This window comes from Podarcis cretensis (assembly GCF_951804945.1).
Source record: "Podarcis cretensis genome assembly, chromosome: 10".
NCBI classification, from domain to species: domain Eukaryota; kingdom Metazoa; phylum Chordata; class Lepidosauria; order Squamata; family Lacertidae; genus Podarcis; species Podarcis cretensis.
In genome coordinates, this window is record NC_137179.1 from 42,186,855 (window position 1) to 42,213,424 (window position 26,570).

Consider the following 26,570-nt stretch of genomic DNA (forward strand, 5'->3'; position numbering starts at 1 on the left):
TAGTTAGAAATGATGGAACAATGTATAAAGAGAATAATGGCATGTTAAAAGTGAACTACATTTACCATATTCTCAAAAGCATTTTAGGATTTTCATAAACATGAATCCTGAATGTCTTGCTTCAGGAATGACAACAGAAATGTAATGTGTTGCAAATTAGTATATTTACTGGACTTCATTAAAATCTCAATGCATTGCTATTTAAATAGAAACAGGGAAGAAAGAAGAAGAAAAAGAAGAAGATAAATCACAGACAAAATCAATAAGGGAAAGGCGACGGCCAAGAGAAAAACGAAGATCTACAGGAGTTTCTTTTTGGACTCAGGATGTAAGTAAAAACCCATTTAAATTGCATATAGATCTGTATTTAGAAACAGTTCAGGGAGAATTCAATGAACTGAGGCAACATAGTTGATAAAACAAGCTGTGGAAATTGGGTTTTTGTTTTCATATTGCAGATCTATGTTTCAGACATAGGTGAGAGTCATGTATTTTAAAGCTATTGATCTAACGCTTAACACAGCTATCAATCTTGTTTTAGAAGTGTGGTGGTTATACCCAGTTGTCAGATCTAGACGTTCAAACTGTTTCATGAATCACCAACCCATCCACAATATGTACATGATTTTTTTTATTAGTGAGACAACAGACTTCTTCATCGCTGATATCACAGCTTTTTTGGACAATTAATGAATTCAGTTATTAGTTATTGCCTTAAAGTAAAATCAGTACCCAACTAAGTTCTACTTAGAATAGACACATTGAAAGTAATGGACCCAAGTTAGTCATGGCTATTAATTTCAGTGGATCTACTCAATGCAAGCTTTGACTATACCCCCCTGTAATATGGAAAATGTGTGACATTAATTGTAATGCATACATAATTCATAATACATTGGATAAGCATGCATTTTAGTTAATTAGGGCTTGGATGATTATTTGTGTGACTTTAAATCAGAAACAATGAGATGAATGAGATGTTGCAATGAGATGCTATAAAGTAGTTAAGTAAAAGTTCTTGTATGTAAGTTAACTGCTTAAACATTAATATGGACTTGCCACCCATAAATTGCTGTTTGTATGTTGTTGTTGTTGTTATTTATATACCGCCTATACCCAGGGGTCTCAGTGCAGTTCACAAAATAAAATTAAGATATAGAACCACTAAATACCTAATAAAAATAAAAACAACTACCCAGTAGCCCCAATAAAATCTGAAAATACAGATTCTGCGTATCCGCTATTTATAGGGAAAGGGTGTCTATCATTTTATTTTAAAAAAATAAGTTGATTACAGTAAGTTGTCCCAGAATTGGACAAAAATAGTTGAAATTTTGTTTTAGAAGAGTACAAATATAGATTATATTCCAGTATAAATGTGTGAGTGGTGGTGAGCAACTAGGATAGAATTTTGTTATTGACAAACTATATCTGCTTGTTTGAAGCAGTTTGAAGGCTGAAAATGTTGTTTGGAGGAAGCCCTCCTTCTAAGTTGTTCTGTCCTGAGCCAGAATGTAAATATATACTGATTTTAAATGGGTTTCCTCCCTCAGAGTGATGAAAATGAACAAGAACACCCATCTGATTCAGAAGAGGGAACAAACAAAAAAGAAACACAGGTAATTGTTCTGTTTTCCTTGCATAAAAGACATAATCTCATGCTACGATTTTATTCAAGGTTCTGTGAAGAAAATTGTGTCTTCTGGGGTTAAAACATTAAGTTCAGAGATCATGTGATAATTTTATTTGGCCTTCATAGAAGCGTAACCTGTTGATTATCTTTCATAGCGCACAAAGTTGTTTTCATATTGCAGTGCTGTTCCATGTATCTTTTCCCCTGTTCTCTTTCATTTTGATTCTCATTTGAGTGCCATATTTTACAAAAGCTACACTCCCACAGGTATTGCATCCTGTTTAAATTCAGTAATAGTGCATTAACTGAGATTGCATACATTTTGCTGTGATAATGCCAACATTACCTGTTTCATGTGAACATGTCACTTGAATAAGCTCTAAGTGGACCCTACAAAATACATTCAAACAAAAGAATGGTGTAAGGTTTATTTAAAATCACCACATAGTGGACTGTCCACATTGAAAAATGAGAGAGCAGTTGGAATACATAGAATACTAAAAGAACAGGAAGACAGAATCATTAACTCTTTAGAATTTTGTCATAACATGGGGTCTATATTTCTAATATTGGTGTTCTTGTGAAGATTCTGCAAATTGTTGCTAGGATCCAAACATGCAGTTACTTTCATGTGGCTATGGAGACTTTGGGCTTGTATCACTCAAACAGCAGTTCCCTAAGCTGCATTGCAAATTACTTTTGAAATAATAGAAGTCTTTGAAATGCTCTTCGGCTTGGAAGGTCTGTTATTCAAAGAAAGAAGTCCAAAATGCCTTTGGGCATGCCCAATCCCTTGGTGTATTTAAGTTAACTATTTGGATTCTAGCCTATGATTCCATGCAGCAGGGGTAGATAACTGCATACCGCCAGTGAGCCAGATCCTTCCTTCCCCTCAATCCCAAGTATCAATTCTGACCCGTGAGTGGTACTGCCCACCTATCAATCACCTGATGTTGTTATGACATTGGGTGACAACTTGAAAAGAACTTTCCTTTGAAGACTGTTTTGCGATAAGTTTCAATACACACGGCTTGGAAATGGACTTCAAAGTAACAGCAGACACGCCTTTACCTGCCATATACCTGATGTCACATATGACATCAGGGATCTGGCAGCTGAGTGGTTTGGGGAAAATGGCCTCTCAGGGCAAATTAGAACCCCTAGCTGACCTGAATGGACCTGTATGTAGGCTGGTGGTTCCACACCTCTGCCATACAGTATATTTTATGGTCCATTTTATTTTAATTGCTGAGCTTACTTTAAATTCTCATTAATTGTCTAGTAAGCTGTGAATAATTTGCTTGTTAAACATAGGTGCAGTCTTTTAAAATATTTGTTTCCTCTTCCTCCTTCAGGGTGAAAGCATTTCAAGGTACGTGTACTCTTCACGTTTACCTCTCCTTATGATGTGAAGTATAACATTCTTGATTGTTTAATGTTGTTAATGAAATGAGAGGTTAAGCATGCTTTTATGGAAAAAGGCACTTTGCAAATGATGCGATGCAAGAAGCTGCCCACAGCTCAGTTCTCCATAAATACCAAAACTGTAGAAGATTACATCCAGTTTCAACAGTTGTTATTATGCTAGCATGTTGACCGTCAGCATGGCAGCACCATGACATAGCCAAGCAATATGATTCATTGGTTACAAACATGATGAAGGTTGTATGCTTTGCCACACCTAAATCGAGGGGATTTTAACCATTTATCTGTAAGATTCAGCTTTTGGGAAGTCCCCAAGTGGAGATGTTCCCTGATAATATCATACCCTAGTTCACGTTTGCTTTTGTATAAAATGGAGAGAAGTAGAAGATTGCATACACATTATTTGAATTCACACCGTATCTTTAGTTGAGTTATAATATTAATGTGTCAGTGACTTAATTCAGATGTCATGTCAAATCATCATTTTCAGAGCTTAACTATCGTTCGTCACAATGTTCAAATTTGACAAATCATAGTTTGAGAATGTTGAAACCATGAAGTTAATGAAATGTCCCAATTTACAAGTCATAGTTGGCATTCCACCCTCTGAAGCCATCGTGTCGCATAACAGAAATCCATAATATGAGAAAGACAAAAATAGAGCACCAACTCTATTGTCTTCAGTCTTGCTGAATTCTACCCGAAAGCCATGATTTCTCTATTGATCTTTCTGCCCCTGTGTGTTAAACCAGTTTCCATTCAAAATAAAGGCAGGCATTTGGATTACATGATTTTTATTTATCGAACAATTTCTATAAAAGAAACTGAATCAAATGAATAACTTTCAGGTTTTTAGCCTTAACCTGTGGTCTCCCATTTCTCCCCAAAGACTGGTGTTTTAAAACTTGTTTGTATGCCACTTTGAATTCTGTTTTATAAAGAAAAGTGAGATTTTTTAAAAAAATATAAACAGAGTTATGAAAAGCAAAGGTAGCAATTATCACTAGTGGCTGAAATTGAGGAAAATTGGAATGTAGGTCATGAAAATAGCAGCCAGGAGATGTGATAAAATGGAAAGTGGTGCCAGGGATGGGGTAGCACTGCCAATAATGAAATGATGCTTTCCCTTTTTGCATGGAGAGTAGCTATGGGTGCCCTTAGAGGGACTTCTTTCTTTTGGGACATTTATCTGGTCAACGTTCACCCCCCAAAAAAAGAGATATGGAAACTGCAACATTGGTGGGAACATTGCTTTGGAGTGTGGGCCGTGGTTTTGAGTTGACAAAGCCAGGAAGAAAAATGTCCCACCCCCTAGATCTTTGCTCAACTTGGACTGAAAAAAACAACGCTTCTTAATACAGAGACATCAGGAAGAGGGAAATGCTCCTTGGCAGAAAGCTGGCTGAGAAAGCATTGTGCTGCACAACTAAGAGCAAATAAAAAGAAGAATGTTCTCAGTTGTGCTGCCCTTTTTAGCATTACTGATTGATCGCAACAAGGCAGCATATCTGTGGTTGTGTTGCCGGAGGTACAACAAGGTGAAGTGGTTTATAATTGAATCTTGGAACCCTTTGAGGAGACAACTAAGGAAAAATAGTAGAAATTGTTTTTTGCATGTAGGGCCGAGTTTTGCATGTCACAGTAAACCATCATTATTAGTTTCCCATGAACATGGAAATCACTGCAGCTTTGCTCCTTCCAAAGTGCCAGCAGGAACAGCAAACCATGATCTTTCATGTAGCATTATATCTGAACGAGGGATCAGGCTTGTTTCGTTGCCCCAATCCCCACCTTGGTAAGCTAAGAACAAATATTGGCTTCACATTCTGATTTGTTTGGAGTGAAACAAATCATGATCCCAAGCTCAGACATTACAATACACCAGAGATTGTGATTTGTCCCTCGCGCTAGGGGAGGAGCCACCTGCATGATCATGCTAAACAATTAACTGCAGACAGTTCTGATGTGCAAATGAAGCCACTGTGACTTAGTTTTTAAATTAGAGCTATCTCAGACCATAGTTTGTTGTAATTCTGAATAGAGCTGTGAGACATTGAACTTTTATTCTTTTTTGGAAGATATGACACAGGATCATCAGGAGATCGTTACGATTCAGTACTAGGACGGACTGGATACAGTTACTTGGAAGATCGCAAATCATATTCCAGCAAGCTAGAAAAAGAAGATACAACAGATTTTAAAAAGGTATCTGACCCTATGAGTTGTGTGTTAACAAGATGATTTTATTACAAGTTTGTGAAGTCATTCTGTATGGTTCTCTTAATTCAGTTTGACATACACTCTGGGGACTATAAGGGGACTGCAATTTCAAGCTCTATAGTATTGGTTTTGAGGTAAATTTTGATTGAGGCCATTGTTAAGGTGCTATTTGTAAAGCAACTTCAAATGCATGGCCACTTTACCCCACCTCCTTTCTCATTTAGAACAGGGATGGGGAACCTCAGGCCCAGGACTGAATGTGAGCCACAAGGCCACCCTATGTCACCTATTGGACTCTCCCCAGGCTACACCCCTTTCCTAGGATGCTCCCCTCACCAGCCCTTCACCCTTCTCTAGTGCTTTTGCCTAACTGGAATTTGTCCTTGAACCAGTATAATGTCTCTTGCTTGCCTGAATGGAGAGAGGTGACTGTGGTGTATGGGGAAAGTTGATCATTGCAGGGTCCAGCTTGGTTCTTATGGGGAGAGGTGGTCTTTGAGATATTGTGGTCCTGAACCGCTTAAGGCTTTATAAGTCAAAACCAGCACTTTGAATTGGGCCTGAAAACTAATTGGCAATCAGTGCAGGATCAGTGTAATATGCTCAAGCCGTCTTGTGCGAGTGAGCAACCTGGCCACTAAATTCTGCACCAGCTGAAGTTCTTGAACTATCTTCAGAAGCAGCATTGCGTATAAAACATTGCAGTAATCGAACCTAGAGGTTTCCAGAGCATAGAGGATAGAAGTTAGGCTAAATCCTTATTTCAGACATTGTGATATATTGGAATATCTCAGTGTTTAGTTGGTGATATATCACAATGTTGAAAACCATATATTGCTCAGCCATACACAGAACCCAGAAATCTAAACAGTTGCTCCTTGCCTACTGCTCTTCTAATCCTAGGAGTTAAATTTTATGTCTCTACAATTATCAATTTATACATGCAGTTATGATAGAAGTTTGAAGGAGTGCGTGATTTATAAAAGTATTGCATATTTCTTAGCTTTATGAACAGATTGTAGCTGAAAATGAAAAATTGAAAGCACAATTGCATGATACCAACATGGAACTGACGGATCTCAAACTACAGTTGGAAAAGGCAACTCAGGTTTGTATTTCTAAACTCTCAATTTAATTTTATTTCTTCAAAGGCTCTTCAGGCAGCCTTATATGATATCCTCTCTAGGCAGCTTACAGACATATAACAAATAAAATCACAAATTTCTCTCATACAGTTTAAAACAGATTACAAACAATAAAATGTCAAAATAATAGGCAGAGCAGTAAGTACAAATTAGAGAACCCTTCAGATTTTTGCTGGCCTGAAAAATATTTTATCAGGAAATCTAGTAACAAGCAGCCTTAACTCTATACTCTGAAATCTAGCAGCAACCTTAATAAAATCATCATTGTTAAAAGCCAAACAAAACAGATGGGTCTCCAAAGCCATTTTGAAGGCTGGCCAATAGTCCAATGTCTAGGAAGGGAGTTCCATAAATGAGGCGCCACCACAGAAGAAGCATGGCTAGGTTCAGTAAAATGTGTGTCACCAAGGATCAGCTTTGCATTTTCCAAAAATATGGAAAACAGTTTTTTAATAGTTCCTTTTAAACGTCATAAGTGTCCAGAATTGTACTTCATACACAACTTGCATAGGGCAAAGTTGTAAATTGTTACTTTACATTTCATCATTGTTGCTGTGCTGTTGCTGCCTTTCTCTCCATGGTTTTGGGTTGCTAAGAGTCCACTAATGGCATGGCACAGGGAAGGAGGTAGTGAGCCCAAACTGATTTGTGCATCCTTCTGCCTCTGGTGGATGCAGGGCCTAGGATTGTAAAGAGAGTGAAACAAAGGTGCTGGGGAGTAATTAATTCATCCTTCTTTACAACCCCAATTCCTTGGGTCCTCCAAGTGCTCAAGAGAATTCCAAGTTGGGATCCCAGCTTTGGGCAGCAAAGTAAACGGGCCTCACTATGGCTCTCAGCTCTTTTTGTAGACAGCAAAAGATAACGAAGGCAAAATAGATACAAGAGAGACTACTGTTCTTCAGCAAATGTGGTCTACTTTAAAACAGGGAGAACCTGAAAGAAAGATCTGAAAAAGCTCATTATTCAACCAGAGTAATTTCTTCCCCTCTCTCTGTCTCTTACTTTCTTAACACACACTTTGGATAAGCTCTATTGAACACTGTGGAACTTGCTTCTTCGTAAATATGCATAGGATCTGGTTACATAAATTTATCTGTGGAGCTGGTGAAGTAGGAAGTAGTATATGTTACCATGTGAAGAAAATGAGGCAATGTAGGACTATTATATCTGGAGTAAAGTTATCTAGCTCATTCACTGTCTTGACACTGAAAGCTTTAGAATGATCACTCAGGTGCCTGTTAGGAATGGTTTGGGGAAATTTGCTATTTTCTTAATAACCACGGTCTGAAGTTGGCTTGTTTCGATAGACTTGTGGTTGATGCTAACCGCTGTTTGCCCAGGTTTGGATTTGATGATAAACTGTGGTTAGTGAAAGCTGGAAGTGAAAACTGGAGGTGGAGGCATAGCAGGCTCGTTCAACACTATACCATAGTTAATCATTATGTCCAAACAAGGCCCAGTCTTTAACCCTTGAACATTTCTGCTTTCATTGCTGCATAAACGACTTCAAAATTTATGTGATTATGATGGGAAGACAGTGTCCTTGATATTGTAGAGATGAATTGGAAGTCTTCCCCCTACAAACCATCTGGCCCTTCTCAATGGACAGCTAATGTTAGGTGTCAAGTTTTATCCCTAGTATTACTGTTCCATAGAAGTGAACAATAATCATTAACTTATATGGGTAAAAGGTAAGGTGGTGAGTTCATGGAGTGTAAGGAAGTTGCTGCTGATAGAGACTGATTTTAAGCTTATACCTTCAAAAGGAGCAGTGTGTTTGTCCTTGAGCAGCAACTTCTATTAATTGAAATTGATATATGATGGCAGAAACTTCCTGAGAACAAGTTTAGAAGCAGGATGGGAAATGTTAAGTGATTATTCCAGCCACCTGATTAATGACTACTAAAACAGGCAGAGAGAGGCTTGAATGTGCACATATCCTTATAAAGACCCTTTAGTGTATTCGTTCATGTTCACTCTGACATTGGAGATCTGACCTGATTTGATTAGCTAGATGGGCCATATTCTGTGTTATAGTGTTATTTGAAATTATTAGTAAATGTAACTCTGGCCCTGTATCAGAAATCTATATTAAATTTGTGTATAGATCATCAGTAGCCATTTATTAAAGGATGGCTTGTGATGTTGAATACCATTTTTCTGGCGCCTACCACATAGTTTTCTGTATCTTCTATTTCCCCCCAAAAAAGTATTTATGGTTTCCTGTTGAGATTATACTCAGCAAACCTATGAATCTGAGAGTGCCCATGAATTTCAGGCACTCTTTGAAGTTCACGTTACAGAAAAAAATGAATAAATATTGGGTTGGATTCAGACACAGCGGACATTAATTCCCTTAGAAATGAGTTGGTTCTGTCGTTTTCACTGTCAAATTTAATCTGGATTCTACCCACCACTAGTAATGCAACAATATTTTTCTAAATTGCATTTTCCCCACGTCCATTTACCTCCTTTATTTTTCTTGTGAGTGACATTGCGTGTGATCACTTATCTATTTCAGAGGCAGGAAAGATTTGCTGATAGGTCTCTGCTAGAAATGGAAAAAAGGGTAAGTTTTTTCCTGGGCTTTTGGTCCTCTAGGTTTATATAATATTCTTATAAAATAATAATTTGAATTGGGAAGCAGTATGCAAAAAAGAACAAACTGCAACAATTTAGTTAGGCAACTAGATTTCTGGACAGTCTGTGTGTGCACAAGGGATGCACTTTATGTATTGATATAAGAGCAATAATAATCAAATAGTTAAATTTAAAATTCTTTGCTGGATTTGGTCTGGCAACTTTTAAAAAACATACGATTGGTGGAAATGGCTTAAATCGGTTGTTTTTTTTTAAACGAAACTTGGTTCTTATCACAGAGAGTTAAATGAATGACAGACTGACCAAAATGAATTATGACTGTACTAAGCTCTTGAAATTAATTGCTAAAACTGGGTAAAATATGTTTAGGAACTCACTTAACTATGATTAAACTAAATTCAAATGGTTTGTATCTGAAAGGTGACCGACAAGAGTCAGTATCCTCGCAGCGGTATGATCTAACCAAAGTTTTACACACCTCAGCTGATGCTGCTTGTTTTGCATAACACTGTTGAATGTATACTTTGTAGCAATTTGCTTTTGTCTTTCACACTTTGAAAATGTTTGAATGTCAGATACTGGATACAGCCACTGCTTTTTAATGAGACTCACCGCATTGTCTTAACACAAAGCAATACTTTAGCTTTAAGACCTGTTGTCCAATGAATGATAACAGAATATGCACTAGGACACACACACACAATTAGTATTACTTGGGTGTAGTACAGAATGCAAACTAACATTTGCCTGTCTGTGGAACGTAATGCTTTGTGCTTCCTTTTCCTTAAGGCAGTTGGTATCTTTTCTGCGTTTCTTGTATGCTAAACTACCACAAAATACAGTTAAAGGAGTAATACCCAACTGATGTTACAAAAACTATTGCCTGGTCAACTTTATATAAAGAATGTATTTAACTGGTAGAATTTGACCGAAATTAGTTCTGTTGTCTTGATTTTAAATTCAAAGTATTTTTTTACACATCACTGGCCTCGCAAGTTTCTTGTCCTCACTGTGCTTATGGTTGTTTAATCTTCAAAATCTGAGATTGCTCTACAGAGATGATGCTTAAAATATATATCCAAATTGTGTTATTAATGCAAATGGTTTTCTGTAGGAAAGAAGAGCTCTAGAAAGGCGGATATCTGAAATGGAAGAGGAACTCAAAGTAAGCGTGCTTCAACTATTTTTATTTAGGGCAGTAGCATTGTTTATAGGTTACAGTGTGCACATTCTTATTTTTATGTATTGATTAGGAGTGCATCAAATTACAGAATAACATTATTCTGATTTTCAATGTCTTTTTATTACATGGTCAGCCATGTAATCACAGCTCATGTGAAAGATGTCTAATAGAATGCAGCTTTTGTAAAGGATAGAATATTGTGCCATACAGTTTTGTTTACAGTAGTAGAGGACTTTTACCTGAGATTGTCTGAGTTGGTTCAGATACTATTGAGACATATGGTTCTATTAAAAAACAAAAGCCTATATTGGTTGAATATGGCTATACTTTTCCCAAGTGTGTGTGTTTAAAGTATAGGCAAAACATTTTTAAATTGAATAATGAAGTCCTTTTGATTTGTGAAAATACAGGTTCCTCTGCTATCAGACAGTCTTCGTATCAAGGGTAGTATTTCCTTTAGGCTACAGTCAGAGTGAAGTTAAGGTCACAAAAATTTCTAAACCTATCACTTGGTTTTTCTCTCTCTTATCCAACCTTTAATTCACAGGGACCTAATGAAGAAATATGCTGTCTGTATGTCCATCTCACTCTCCATCTCTCTCTCTCTCTCTCTCTCTCTCTCTCTCTCTCTCTCTCACACACACACACACACACACCACATATGTACATGCAAATTAGAGATGGGCATGTTTGATTCCTGAGGCACAATATGACTTTCTTCCTACACCCCATTGGAAAGACGCTGATTGGCTTAATAAAAAAGGAAGCCTCAGTATAACAAGGCAGATAGGCTCTCCTTCCCTCCCCACTCCTGGATAGGGGAGAACCAGACTGAGAAGACAGATAGTTGTCTTAGTTTCTGCGTCATTTCAGCAGCCTTGAAATGGCACCCATCAGCAATTATAGCATATAGATGTCCAGATACCAATATAGGTATAATTTCAAAAAGGATTCTTTGAGCTCTCTCTTGTTTCCTGCCTTTTTAAAAAAACTCCTCAGTCATCTGAGGATCTTAGTACAGTGGAACCTCAGTTTTTGAATGTAATCCATTCCGGAGGACCGTTCGACTTCCAAAACGTTCAAAAACCGAGACGCAATGAGTAGTCGGCAAAATCCATTGAGAAAATTTGAAAACACGTTCGATTTCTGAGGCACATATGAAAACGGAAGCAATTACTTCCAGGTTTTTGGCGTTAGAAAACCGAAACGTTTGGCTTTTGAGACACTCGAAACAGAAGTTCCACTGTAGTCATATAGGGACACAGGGATTTGGGCCCAGATTGTTTAATGCTTGAAATGCTACCAGCAGCCTCTCCGGGGTGAAGTCACAGCGCTTCCTGCATTGTTTTTGCTGCACCAAAGTGACTTCTCCAGGGCTCAAGCCTGGGCACTGTGTATTGAGGTCCTGGGCTGCCCAGACGACAACCCCCCACTCTCAGCCCACTGATGTGATCTAAAAGAAAGCAGAGCAACACATTTGGCACCAGCCTTTGCACAGTCACTGATTCCCTATATATAGTTAGGTAGTTTCTTAGTTTCACACAGAACAATCTGCTGCCAAAGAAAGGATTATCTTTACATCTCTTTCTTTTTTCTTTTAGTTGTCTTCACCTGTGATACCTTTTCAACATGCCACAATTGCATTTCTCTCATTGGCTCCTGTTTCTTTGATTCCTGCAGAATACATTTCAAGTAAAGCATGTTCAGGCTTTGAGGCATTTAAATGAGCGACTGCTGACTGAGAATAGGGCCTTGACCAGAGTGGTTACCAAGCTGTCAGGTGCCTGCAGGCATCGGCATTCTGTGGACTTGTAATTTCCCCTTTTCTTTTTTCTGTAGCTGGGCAGGTGTTGACTTTCAGTGAGTGCTATGGCCTGCATCTCTCACTATTAATGCTTGTGTGTCTGAAGACTGGCTTATTGCTTGACTATAAGTGCAGCTTAAATACAGTTTCCAGTATTCCAATTTTACCCTATTACTAACAGATATATTGATGCTGTTTAGTTGCAAAGGAGTTCAGAAACTTTCACTTCCTCTTCTGAATAGCCACAGCTTTCCATGTTGTCTGGACCAAGAACTGATTAATCCTAACTATGGCAAGTGTTAGATAAGCCAGCTTTAGAAACTATGATTTGAAACTGGCTTGTTTGAAACTAGCTGTAGTTTCTATTAACCACAGTTTATCAGGGGCATATGACATGGCAAACTGTAGTGAAGCAAAAAGCTTCCAAACACTTCCTCCCAGTCACACGGCGGGAGGAGAGGGTAGGGATGGAGTGCTTGAGCCTGAGGCTTATTGCGATACATTCATTTATCACGCTGTGCTGTGGTTTAGCATGGCATATGTATATGATGAATGCATCCGTGTTGGCAGATTACTTTGATGTTAATCTGCGGGCCTTACTACCTACCACAGTTCAGAGATGCGCCATTCCTTGGATATGTATTAGAATATTGAGGAGCTGAAAAACTAAACCCTAATCTGAATAGTTGAATTGATACTTCACTGGAAGCTAAGTACTACATCTGAATATAAACTTACTGAAAAACATAAGACTCATCTGTGCTAATTGGAAACCTCTGGTACCAGCTGACTACTTAAAGTGGAAAATGTCACAGGGTTGTGTTATCTTTCCCAAATTGTCATAGTAAACTTTTTTTTAAAAAAAAAATTAACATTGTTGTATACTCGGGGTCCATCAGAGTAGACCCATTGAAGTTGATGAGCATGACTAATTTAGTTCCATTAATTTTAATGGGTTTGCTCTGAGTAAAACTTAATTGAATAAAAGCATCAGTACCAAGTTCTAGTGAGTGGTTGGAAAAACAATGTGTCAGATGAAATAATAATAATAATAATAGTACAGAAGAAATGATCAGTTGCAATATTTTGCATTAACTGTTTGAGGCAGCTCGTAAATACACCAGAATTAATTTTTTTATATGAGCCTAGATTTTCCTCCAAGTGATTAACATGTGCCATGCCAATGCCATAGAGGAGGCATGAGCTTTTATAGCTGAAAGTTAAGTCTCATTACTGTGAAACTGAAAATTTACCTTTGCAATCAACAGTAGCTAAAAAGAAATAAAACACATGTAATTTCTACATGTCTGAATAGGCTTGCCTAAAGAAAAATACTTTAAGCAGGTATCAAAATGACTATTGTGAATGTACCTTATTAGAGATACCTCATGCATTCTAGAATATGATCATATACATATCAAGACCCAATCCAAACAGATCACATGTGTATAATAATTTATTTTAAATGCAGTTTTGATTTTTCAAAGAATATGTTTATTAACATTTGGCATTTGATGCTTTGCAAAAAAAATCAATACAAAACATTTTAATACAAAGTATTTTGATATTATGCATGGTGTAACCTTGCTTATTTGAGCGACTTGCAAGAACTCTTTTTCCTTTGTTTATTTATTTTGCCATTTATATCCTCCTTTCAATACAAAAAAATCTCAAACTTATGGCATTTACAAATAAGAAATGAAGCACAAAATCCAGAACCACCCTAAGAATAACAAAGGGCTTTAAAAAGCATCCTGAAAATCATTCAACAGCCAAATTGAAAATGTATTATTAAGTGTAAACAAGAACCCATTTGCAGGTTAAGGTGGAGCCAGTTCAATTTATTTGGGGAAATTGTTCCATAGTCAGGGTACCACAGCTGAAAACATCCCCTTTCTTGTTTATTTGCCAATAGAAATGCAATAAGGACTCAGAAAGGGAGTGCAGAATTCATGTGAGGCGACAATTCCTGAGCTGGCCTTGCCCAGGCTTGGCTATTCAGGTTTTAGATGTCACAGTGATCACTGTCAATTTTGCCTGGAAGCCAATGACATTGAGAAAACTGACCTGATGTGGTCTGTCCTGCCAGGCCCAAACAAATCTCTGCCCTCAGCATCCTGAGCCAGTTGAAGCTTCTAATGGTAGCCTCACATAAAGTACATTACAGTAAACCAACCTGGATGTAAGTCCTATTTAAGTCAGTGGGATTTGCTCCCGGATAAGTGAGGGTTAGGATTGCAGCCTCTGGCATCAATGTCTTGGACCATGTTTGATTTCTTCAGGAAAACAATGCTGCTGGTGAACCTGAGTACCAGTATTGCCTGCCTATAGTACCTCCATCTTGTCTGGGTTTACATTCATCCTCTTCTACTTCCTGTTATAGGCAAAAGGAAGAAGCCTCTAAGCCAACTTTTCTCAGGTGTTGTTGGGCTACAGCCCCTCATCGTCCCTGACCATTAGCCACACAGTGTCTTTGTAGTTTAACAACATCTCTTTTGTTCAAGATGGTGGGTCTGATTGTCAGGCTTCCAATTTCTGAGGTCACATGTCGAAAGTGCTTGGTTAAGCAAAGGCAATTTTCCATCTTTGGGTGTGTGTTTTTTTCTGGCCAGATGCTTGTTTGTGCCCTGGACTTAACAGTTGATCTTGTGGCATCACATCAGTGCCAGTCATTCTCATCCATCCGCTCCCCACATTGTGCCCTTTCTAGTTCTGTAAAAAATATTGGGGGAACCATGATGCAAAAAAGAAGAAAACAGTATTTAAACTCTTGTATTCTTTCTCCATACTCAAAACCCTGGCTCTGTTCTTCACTCTTACAATTGTACCTACCTCATTAGGAACTGGACTTGATATTGAAGCTTTCCCTTACCTTCAAGAGTTTAGTAAGAGCAGAAATACAGTGGTGCCTCGCAAGACGAAAAGAATCCGTTCCGCGATTCTCTTCGTCTAGCGGTTTTTTCGTCTTGCGAAGCAAGCCCATTGACGGATTAGCGCTATTAGCGGCTTTTAGCGGCTTAGAAAAAAGGGGGGGAGGAAAAAACCCCCGCAGGAACTCGCAAGACATTTTCGTCTTGCGAAGCAAGCCCATAGGAAATTTGTTTTGCAAAGCACCTCCAAAACGGAAAACCCTTTCGTCTAGCGGGTTTTCCGTCTTGCGAGGCATTCGTCTTGCGGGGCACCACTGTAGTATTGTGCCATTCCAAGTGCTTCTTGTCCCATTTTAAATCCAACATACCAGTATTTTTCAACGTAATATAATGGGTTCCACAGGAAGATGTTGAGCCTATTTTTTCTGGTTTCTAGGGGGAAATTTAAAAGACAAGTTTTTCAGCTCCCGAGTGGATTGGCAGTAAAATGTTCTATAAGGATGACTTCTTTAAAACTTAGATGATAATTTATCTGCTGACTAGATGCATATTGAAACTTCATAAACTTATAGCAGGTGTGGTAAGAGCATTATCATACCACTTGGAACAAAGCAGTGACTATATAATAGGATTAGAAATAAAAGGCATGATGAGGTTTAGCAGATTGTCAGTTAAGTGAGCATTTAATACCTATTTATTTCAGTAACATTGCCAGGTTTGCACAAATGCCACATATCGGCATATCTTATAACTTACTTGTCTTATCTTTAAAAAAAACAAAAACAAAACACACAATTTTGTGTCTATGCTGGATTTTGCAATAGTGGACATGTCAGTTTCTAAGATATGCTCAGAGCTGTCTGGAAGTGAAGTCCTGTGGTATAACTGTCACTTCTCTCGACACCCTCTCACCCTTACTCCCAAATGTTTGGAGACAAGGGTGTAGTTGTGAAGAATGCTCTCTACGCATTCTCTGAATCACTTTTCTTTGTTACAACTCTGAAACCTGAGGCAGGACATCCAAAATGGGTTCCAGTGCCCAGGTCTGGTGAATCTTGCTTCAGTTAATGTATACCCAGGGCTGTGTGAACTGTACCCCACAAAAAGCTAATTACAAATTAAGTAAATATATGCATGCTTATTTTACCTAGAGGAGCACCTATGAAAAACCCTTTTCTTCCACTACCCCATGTGAGTGACTTGACTAAATATGGTTGGGTTTGTTTTATATTTCATTTCTCAGTGATTATAAAATAGTAAGTTGCTGCTGCGGATGGACCTTGAGTTCTAAACAGATAGCCACATATTCAATTCACTAGCCTGCTTAGCAATATTTTAATATCAATTGGTTTATAAATGGTATTAAATAAGCAAACCATTTGGCGTTTGCAGGAAAGGAGGACTATTTGTCTTTGAAGAGACTTTGTATTTAGTATATTGTTATTTGTCAAGCGTTGCACACTTTACTCTCTGTTTTTCTCTGATAGATGCTACCAGACCTGAAGGCCGATAACCAGAGGCTAAAAGATGAAAATGGGGCCTTGATCAGAGTTATCAGCAAGCTTTCCAAATAAAATTGTTTACTCCAGCTGCAAATCATGGGATTGCACATAATTAGTATCTCCAGTGGACCATAGCATGGAAGTCACTGGAAGTCTGGGAAGATTTCTTGGAGACTGTCATTTTCAGATATTCTGCCAAATGCCCTCTTACCTGGGTGTGTGTGTTTTTTTAACCAAGATCATTGTTTCATGTGTTAAAGCAGCTGCTGAGAAGACATAATGACTGAGAAATCTTGTTTACAGCTACTGCATATAAGGAAAGTGTTCAAGGCCAGATAAGCCTCAGATATTTAACCAGTAAGCCTTAGTTGTACATAAACACATGCATCAAAAAAAGCTTTCTGCTACCACAGACAGTTACTTTTATTTTGTTGTGTCACGGTTCCTGGTTTTTTTTCCCTTCCTATCCTGCAGTTTTTCTCTCTTACATCTTAAGTTTGGATTTGTGTGTGTTTCCTTCTAATTATTCATATACCAGATTTTTTTGTTGTACAGTATTTTCACAGCTTTACATTTACACACCCCTTTAAAAATGCAACATGTAGCTAACTAAGCCTGTATTGTCCAGCCAGCCACCCCAAAACAGAGAGGTTTTGTGGAACCTTTGCTTTCACTGTTGTGCAATATGCATTATTTCCTATAAAAGTTGCTTTAAAAGTCAGTTGCAAGTAGATTGGTTATTTTAAAACTCCTGTCTCCTGCCTTTATTGGTCACTTTTTAAAAGAAAAGAAAAAGGTTTGTAGTGCAAATTGTTAGATCCTGTAACCATCACATTCATTTTAGCAGGTACTAAGTGATGCTGTATATATTAATGTATATTGTTTGGAGTTTTCAGACCACCACTTGACATGCTTGAATATATTTCCCTATTGCAATTGTGTGTTAAAACAAAATAGGCTGCTCCACAGTAGTGTTTAACAAAGTCCATTTGGTTTAAATTTATAAATTCTACTTTGTATGGAGTCAGTCTTTACAAAAAAATTGAAACTAAAAACAGTATTTTATCCCCTTCCATTTTTTATTTGAGTGATCACCCATAATAAAACTTAAGTATAACTTCTTCACTACATTTCACATATCTGTGTTTGAGTGCTGTCTGAAACTGTTGTGCTAGCCAAAGTAATCTTTAAGTCATTTGAAAGCCCTAACCTATTCATTTACGTGCACTGCTAATGCCATGTGAAGAGGCATCTAAGTTGATACCACCACGTTCAGACCATTTTATACATTTCAGTGGCCTTTTAAAAAGTACTCCAGTGAAGATAGCTTTTGTTAGAAAACAAACAGCTTTTATATTTTCACTAAAACCTACTAAATATAACCATCTTCTGGCCTACAGACTATTGCCTAAAAACCACTGAACAGCTCAGCCATTAAAATAAATTGTATATTGTAAAGCTTGTAGTAGCTATTGTATTATTGATTATATTGTATACTATATTAAATGTGAATTTGTACCCCTTCATTTTAAAAGGTCATTGTGTTCTACTTCCTACTTCTTGGGGATGGGACTCACTTCATTTTGGGGTGGGCAAAAGAGAACAACTGTTGGGGCAAGGAGGACGTGAGTCCCCTTCATAGGGTTGGGTGATTTGGGGAGGGGGGAGGGAGGTTTTTTGAAGATGTAAGGTTTTGCTCTTACTACCAAGCTCAGGATTCTTGATTTTAAAGGTACAAGGCTAGTTCTGGGATATCTTGTTACAGTAGGTCTGTATGAGTCATAAGTTTGAAGGTGGACATATTTCATGGTCTTAAGCTAATACAAACCAAGCAGAGAAAATATCCATCTGAATGGCTGCAACACACTGCATAGTGTTGTTGAATTGTTAGGCATACTGTGGATTATATTTGGTCAAGTTTTGGATGCCTGTGAATGATTAAATGTGTATCTAATATTTTAGTGTTTTATATATAGGTTATTTATTCTTTAAAAACTGAATGGCTACTGTGTTACGTTGATTTTATTGGTAGTATTGAGCAGACCTTGCATCTGCATGAAACTACTTGCAAAACCCACTATTTTGCAAAAAAAATGTATTTTGACATATACAAATAAAATGAATAAAACTATTTTAAATGTGTGGATTTTACTGAGAAGACATTTTAAACGTGAATTTGGTATTTAAATTCTTTGTGGGCATTTTTTTATTGCTTCACTGGGATGCAAAGTACTTTTCAGAGATTGTAATCAAATTGTGTTTGCACAGCTGTAAATGCAACAGTAAAAATGCCATATTTATGCAATCTGTAACAAAACTGAAAAATGTTTATATATTTTACATAAACCTGTCTGCATGGAGAAACTACATGGAAACCAGTTTTTTTATGTGTTGTACCATGGTAAGAATGCATGATCTTAGAATGTTGCTTAACTCACTAGAATATTTTGTAGCTGAACATACCAGAGGCTTGATATAAATTCCTTTAGCTACAGTAGCAACTGCTCCTCCATCCCAGCACATGTTTTAATGTTAAGTTCAGATTTTCATTTAGATCCCTGCTGGAAATAAGCTTGTGGTGTTTGGATACTGGACTATGAAAGAAGTGTTGAATCATCAGAGAACTGTCACTTGTTTGTTTGAGGACGCTAATTGTGGAACATGCAGTCAGTTTATCCCATGATGGAGGGCATTTACTGTTCTGGAGTTCAAGCAGTAATGAACATAGCTGAGATGTTAACTACATGGATTTGGCTGCACATTAGAATAATGGCAAGATCTAAACAGGACTTGAGGCAAAATGGGTTGAAGGAAGCATTGTGTTTCATAATCTGTCTTAACCTATGGGAAACCTAGTAATTGAATGTTACCCCTGTCCTTGTTTTATGCACCTGCAAAACTTCCTGAGTTAACGTCACTCTTCAATACCATATAAGATTCCTTTCTTCCTGTTTGTTTCCTCATTTTTCTTGGCTTTTAAATGTTAGTTTTCCTATTTTCTTATATAATTTTAGAATAACTGAATATTTTATTTTTCCTGCTTGTAGAACCTGGGGAAAAGAAGCCCCTCTTTGTGGGTTTCTGGTGTGTGGGTGTGGGGTGTGTGTGCATGCGCGCACGCACGTGTGCTCAAGTCACAAAGGACATGGAAAAGCAAGAAGGACAGAAGATAGGTAGGTAGGTCTCCTTTCTCTGAGGGGAAAGGACCAGGAGGAGTTGAAAGAAATAAGATAAAAGGCTAATATTATTTGTTGTTATCAATAAACAGAGAAAAAGAGAAAGGTAAGCGAGGAAAGCAGTTATCGGAATAAGTGAATGTAAAAGGATGAGGAAGGAGGGATGGATAAAACTGGTAAGGTTTTTTTGCTGGGGGTCAGTGTGGGGAAGTAAGGTACAAGTTGAATGTGAAATTTCAGGAGATACTTTGACAGGCATTTAGAGTTTGGAATGGAAAACCCCTTTAAGCAAATTCTGCCTGTACTTCACTTGAAAGTTAAGGTGCGGAACTCCTTGCTGCAGGAAAAAGGCTATGACAAGTCAGCAATTTCGAAAAATGGATTTATCAGTAGTAAGCAATGTCAACCAGCTGATGCTGGTTTGTGACTGGCTGTGCCCCTGCATCACCATTTTGTGACCGCTGTGCCTCTAGTTTTCAGCCCTCTCAAGTGGGCCTTGCAGGGTACAACCCTTGGTGTACACCAAATGCAGTAGGGGTTACTTCTGAGTAGACTTCCCACTATTGGGAGTTCTAATCTGAGACAGCTATTGTGAATATTGAAACAGCGCAGTCTTGATTCTGGATTAGTTAATCCAGTATGCTTTTATTTATACTTATACCCACCATTAACATGCAACACCCACCCACCAACTCTGGAAGCAGTGTAAAGAGTTGTAAATTTCTCCTTACATAAGTACTGTGTGCTCCCATGTGTAATACGTATCTGATATTCTCAAAGAAAACCTTTTTTTGTGGGGTATGGTACCTTTTTAGGGTTGCCATATGTCCTCTCTTTTTCCAGGACACATCATCTTTTTTATAGGTACCATATGTAAAATTAGAGTCATCATAGTGATCCATAGTTAAAAGTAGAAGTCAGCAAATGTGTCCTCTTTTTTGCTCTTCAAATAGGGCAACTCACTTGATAGCCACAGAACTGCTTATAGTTACAGATTTGTGTTGGTTATGCTGAAGGGATTTTATCAGAATGAATAAAGTGCCCTTTTCCTGCTTTGATGACTTCTAGGCTTGGAATTTGGGCATAAAAGTTTCTACTCTCTCCTGGAGCATATTTTAAACTACATCTGAATGTTTATTGGCCCTTTCACATTTAAAAAGGAAGCAACATTCTAATCTCTTAGACTGAAAAAGTGTTTGATACGTCTCTTGTAGAACATGCTTCTGTGGGAATGGGAGATAACAAGTGACCAGCCCAGTAACCAATTCCTATGCGGATTTAATTTAGAGTGAGTTGCATTCAGTTTGCTCTTGTCTGTGGTCCCATTGTCCATATCCTGCTGCTGCTTCACCCTTGTGTCACCCACTTCAAAGAATTGTAGAATTATAGAGTCAGAAGGGACCCATTCGTTGACTTTCCCCAATCCACAATTTATTCCATTTGCAGAATGTGGGTAATGGAGCAAAAACTGACATTTTCAGAATAAAACAGAGCATATAATCTAGTTTCACTGTGTATGTTAAGAGGACTGAAAATCTCACGGTGGGGAATCTTACCTGCATTTTCCAAAGAAATTAAACCAGCTGGATTGCACCTGTGCATTATGCACAGCAATGCATTCCAGAGCAGAGTAACTGCTCATTTTCTAAGCAAATTGAACCATAATTCCCCACACAGGGTTAGTGTTTATTATTATTATTATTATTATTATTATTATTATTATACCAACTAAAGTGATTACAGTATTCCAGTGGAGCGGAAGTGGACAAGAAGTCTCGCACACGCTGCTGTGTGATGTGGGAATGTTATGCTGGGCAGTATGCCTGCTGATAAATGAGATGCTCAGAACATAAGGTCATAAACTTTTCTGTGGAGGGAAGCTCTTGCCTTATGTAGAGAAAAACAGTTGATAGGCATGAATGTTCCATGATTTAAAACCAGTCTAGCAACCCTTGAGTGATATCAAATAAACAAATAGTGCTTCTAAAAGCACCACACTAGAGCTCCAGAAAGAAGGAAAGACCGTTCTTATTATCACGTTCTTAAGTGAAACTTTACATTTTGCCATTTTTAAAATTATTAACTGTAAGAAAAACTTGGTCTTTAAATAACTAACTTTTCTCTTAAATACCATTGCTTATTGTGCAGTAGTGAGCAAAAGTCATTTTGCGACTTTTTTCCCTTTAACCTTTTCTGTGAAGAGGGGTGCATATGTGTAGGTTATCAGTCTTGAGAAGCTGAGGGGGAAATAGAGAGCATTAGGGTAATACCATAAGCAACATTTATGAATGTATAGTGTCAGGCACACAATTTTAAAGGAATCCAAGTTTTGTCAATGAATGGGAGGGGGGAGGGCTGCTGCTACAATCACTGAACCAGCTGATCCCAATTATGACATCCCTGCATTTTAAGCTAGTGCTGATCAGATAAAAAAAAATGTATATCACTCTTACTACCTTTGTGTGGTCACCTGTTGGATGGGTTGAAAGTTAGAACAGTTTGGCTTTGCAGCCCTCGTAAATTGGTGCTCATCTCCCAAGAAGACTTGGGGGTTATAATAGTTAACTTAAGAACTACTATCCATTGTATATTATATTGCTGCATAAAATGCTCATCAACAAGGCTAATGTGAAGTTCATTTTGCCTTGGGAGGACAAGCTCATTTGTACTTAAAATGTGATGCATGGAAATACGTTGAAACCAGAACACAAATTTTATTGCATGATTTATTTATTTTTAATCCACAGTGCCTTTGCTTTTTATGGTTTTCAAAGGCAGCTATGCTGGTCCATAAGCAGGAGGGAATTCAACAGTCCATTTTGGTGTTAAGACAATCTAATATAAATAGTATATATCCAATCAAATGTGGTGTCTTGAAATCAGATATGTTGCATTTAGTAACCCGGATGCTGCAGCAAACTGTCCCACTTCTTTTAAATCTTCAGTTGTACTGTACTCTTAGTATATTAATAGTGAAGAGGGACCAGTTAAGAGCACAAGGAATCTCCAAACCATTAACCAAGAGACCATTTAAACTCCCCTGGCACTACAACTGGTGACACTCTGGGAAGTGAGTGGTGAAGAAATACTTCTCACTTATGCCATAGTCTGATGGTGATGACAAATGATGGTCTTTCTATTGGACTACAGCCACTATGGACTGAGTAGCCACATGGCATAGAATTTTAATTCCATCTTCCAAAAATTGTGAAACTTACACGTGAATTTTAATAAATGGTCCTAGTTGGGCAAAACCAGTATGTGATTAATGTTTTATTGGATTAGTCTTGGTTTTAGGCTTAAACTGGAGCAGGAGCTTGTAGTTTTGCATACCTGACTTTAAAATGTGTAGAATCGTAGACCAAATGATCCAGCCCCCTGCAATGTAGGAATATGCAGTTTCCCATACAGCGATCAAACTTGCAACCTTGACATTATCAGCACTATGCTCTAACCAACTGAGCTACAGAGAACACACAACTTTCTAAAATATATTGTAGATGTGATGTCCTGCCTAGTCACATGGTATGGAGTACCTTTTCTGTTCCAGCTTGCCAGTTACATTTAAAAAAAAACAAACACTTTTCTAAGTCAGCACTGCTGTGGTCACTGCAGGAACGTTGTGTGGTTTTGAAAACGAGCTGTTTCCTATTAAATCTCCCTGGATTAATATGTTATGTATGCTGTGAAGGAGTCTGAGAAACCTGACATTATGTTTGTCTCCTGCTCCTGTCTGTTTTTAACAGTGGATGAAATCTTAACTGCTGCTGGTAGGGTTTGGTTTGTTTGTTTTTAAGTGAAAGTGCTTATTTGGCTTCAAATTGTAGCAGGGCTGAAATAGTCATGTTACAGCAAGGCATTCTCGCTAGGACTCGTATTAATTCCTGTAAGATTTGGGAAGTAATTTTAAATTCAGACAGCAGGTGGCACCCATGAGCCTTTCCAAGTCATAGTTTCACAGCAAGGGCCTTTTCTAAGCAAAACCTTACACTGTATTTGCATATCTAATAACAAAATAGTTTATCTCAATAACAGCTTTTAATGAATATAGCTCTCCAGGTTGAATGTATTGAAATTAATGGATCATTAACAGGTTACTGAGCTTTCAAAGTAGTTGCAATGAAATATAATATACCCTCTAGCAAACATAAGATGCAGAATCAATATAGTGCCACTATCCCACTCCTTGATGATCCTCTTCTGAAAATATTTTTATAAAGTCTCACTGGAAAGTTACTTGATATATGCTGCAATATTACAGCCTAAGTTTATATGCCTGCTGTCATACATATGATGAAGCAGGCTTAGAAATGTCATAATATTTTTTGCTGTTAAAAGAATAATACTGTTGTTTCATATCCTTATGTTCACATATTTCTGAGCCCCATTTCAACTACCAGGGTTTATTTCAGCACAATCCTGCATCAACATTAAGCTGTTTTGGAGACAGCACTACACAGGGAGTACAGAGGCATGGACTTGCTTCATAAACAATAGATACATTAGCAGTGGTTACTCTCTTCATCAATGCAGAGACCTGTAATATCAGAATATTGGTCTCAAGCCGTTCCTTTACAAAAAAGACAGCTGGTTGTTTTTTAATGTGCCATGTTGCTTTTGAGATTTCCCATAATGGACCATGGATTGGGCTTGTTGTTGTTTAGTTGTTTAGTCGTGTCCGACTCTTCATGACCCCATGGACCAGAGCACGCCAGGCACTCCTGTCTTCCACTGCCTCCCGCAGTTTGGTCAGGCTCATGTTTGTAGTTTCGAGGACACCGTCCAACCATCTCATCCTCCGTCGTCCCCTTCTCCTTGTGCCCTCAATCTTTCCCAACATCAGGGTCTTTTCCAGGGAGTCTTCTCATGAGGTGGCCAAAGTACTGGAGTCTCAGCTTCAGGATCTGTCCTTCCAGTGAGCACTCAGGGCTGATTTCCTGAAGAATGGATACGTTTGACCTTCTTGCAGTCCATGGGACTCTCAAGAGTCTCCTCCAGCACCATAATTCAAAAGCATCAATTCTTCGGCGATCAGCCTTCTTTATGGTCCAGCTCTCACTTCCATACATCACAACTGGGAAAACCATGGTTTTAACTATACGGACCTTTGTTGGCAAGGTGATGTCTCTGCTTTTTAAGATACTGTCTAGGTTTGCCATCGCCTTTCTCCCAAGGAGCAGGCGTCTTTTAATTTCGTGACTGCTGTCACCATCTGCAGTGATCATGGAGCCCAAGAAAGTAAAATCTCTCACTGCCTCCATTTCTTCCCCTTCTATTTGCCAGGAGCTGATGGGACCAGTGGCCATGATCTTCGTTTTTTTGATGTTTAGCTTCAGACCATATTTTGCGCTCTCCTCTTTAATTCCTCCTCACTTTCTGCCATCAAAGTTGTGCCATCTGCATATCTGAGGTTGTTGATATTTCTTCCGGCAATCTTAATTCCAGCTTGGGATTCATCCAGCCCAGCCTTTCGCATGATGAATTCTGCATATAAGTTAAATAAGCAGGGAGACAATATACAGCCTTGCCGTACTCCTTTCCCAATTTTGAACCAATCAGTTGTTCCATATCCAGTTCTAACTGTAGCTTTTTGTCCCACATAGAGATTTCTCAGGAGACAGATGAGGTAATCAGGCACTCCCATTTCTTTAAGAACTTGCCATAGTTTGCTGTGGTCGACACAGTCAAAGGCTTTTGCATAGTCAATGAAGCAGAAGTAGATGTCTTTCTGGAACTCTCTAGCTTTCTCCATAATCCAGCGCATGTTTGCAATTTAGTCTCTGGTTCCTCTGCCCCTTCGAAATCCAGCTTGCGCTTCTGGGAGTTCTCGGTCCACATACTGCTTAAGCCTGCCTTGTAGAATTTTAAGCATAACCTTGCTAGCGTGTGAAATGAGTGCAATTGTGCAGTAGTTGGAGCATTCTTTGGCACTGCCCTTCTTTGGGATTGGGATGTAGACTAATCTTCTCCAATCCTCTGGCCACTGCTGAGTTTTCCAAACTTGCTGGCATATTGAGTGTATGGGTTGGGCTAGCTGATGAGAAAAGCAAGCACAGAGAGACAGGTGCACAAAGGTAGGAGAAAAATAGTAGCGCCTTGAGATATTTGGACAGTAAGCAGTCTATAAATACAAATAGTAAAAAAAAAAAGAATAAGCTTTGTAGCAGTTCAGTCTACCTTGGGTAACCTGACCTACATATTAAACTTTTCTCAAGCTCTAAATCGTTGTTGGGTTGTTGTGCAGCATATTGATTTTTATGCTTTTTACTGGTGTTTGAAACAGGTTGCCTGCTGACTGAGCTGTTCATGTGTTGTGTTGTTTTCTCCATCTGATAAAGCTAGCCACCTCAGAGGAGCCCCTGAAGGAAAAGAGATGTACCTACTTACCCCTATGCAATGCAGCTGGTACGATCCAGCTTTCTAGAGGATATGGTTATAATGGAAGAGTTCTGGTTACAACGGCAGTGTTGTGGTTTCACCTCCATGCCGAGTCATTGAAAGAATTGTGAGTGCTTGTGCCAGCCATTGGGTGTAACCAGGATACTTCCCTTCTATCAGAGTGGTGATCATATTGCTTCCATTGCTTTAATGTAAATAAGTAGTACACCAGTCACTGTAACTGAGAATCTTCACTTACTATCCTTTCTCTTTCCTTCTTTCTTTTGACAACATTGCTCATATTCCAGGTCCCCTAATGGAGCCACTACTTCATTGTACGCTCCGTTACTAAAACCAATGTCCTTTTAATTTCAAAGGCTCCAAACTATATAAAAATGAAGGGGCTGTCTTTAGTTTTATTTCATCCAGTGCTTTTTTTCTTTAAAAAAAAATGTTTAGGGGTACGGTACTCTCATTTTCCTACTCATATTGGAAGACTGCCCCTCAATGAGGCAAAACTTAGATTCACAAAATGTTTAGGGGTATGCATAACCCTGCGTCCCCCCAGAAAAAAACCACTGATTTCATCCAAAGGCATTTGTAGGAGTGAAGAAGACTTTGCCACTGCTT

The 26,570-nt window shown here is 38.3% G+C and overlaps 1 protein-coding gene across 6 annotated transcripts in view; it reads left to right on the forward strand.

Moving 5' to 3' along the window:
• Window positions 1-18,517, forward strand: part of PPP1R12A (protein phosphatase 1 regulatory subunit 12A) — a 94,677-nt gene extending 76,160 nt beyond the window's left edge. For 3 of the 6 annotated variants that reach the window (XM_079991818.1, XM_079991819.1, XM_079991814.1), the window contains 9 exons: window positions 210-328; window positions 1,554-1,619; window positions 2,989-3,005; window positions 5,137-5,263; window positions 6,282-6,386; window positions 8,948-8,995; window positions 10,142-10,192; window positions 11,891-12,021; window positions 16,372-18,517. In XM_079991818.1, coding sequence (XP_079847944.1) covers window positions 210-328; window positions 1,554-1,619; window positions 2,989-3,005; window positions 5,137-5,263; window positions 6,282-6,386; window positions 8,948-8,995; window positions 10,142-10,192; window positions 11,891-12,021; window positions 16,372-16,387 — 680 coding nt within the window. In that variant the 3' untranslated portion in view covers window positions 16,388-18,517. Of the gene's footprint in view, window positions 1-209; window positions 329-1,553; window positions 1,620-2,988; window positions 3,006-5,136; window positions 5,264-6,281; window positions 6,387-8,947; window positions 8,996-9,447; window positions 9,479-10,141; window positions 10,193-11,890; window positions 12,022-16,371 lie in introns of those variants that run through there. The other 3 variants (XM_079991816.1, XM_079991817.1, XM_079991815.1) reach the window with 3 other exon arrangements.
• The last annotated feature ends 8,053 nt before the right edge of the window (window positions 18,518-26,570 follow it).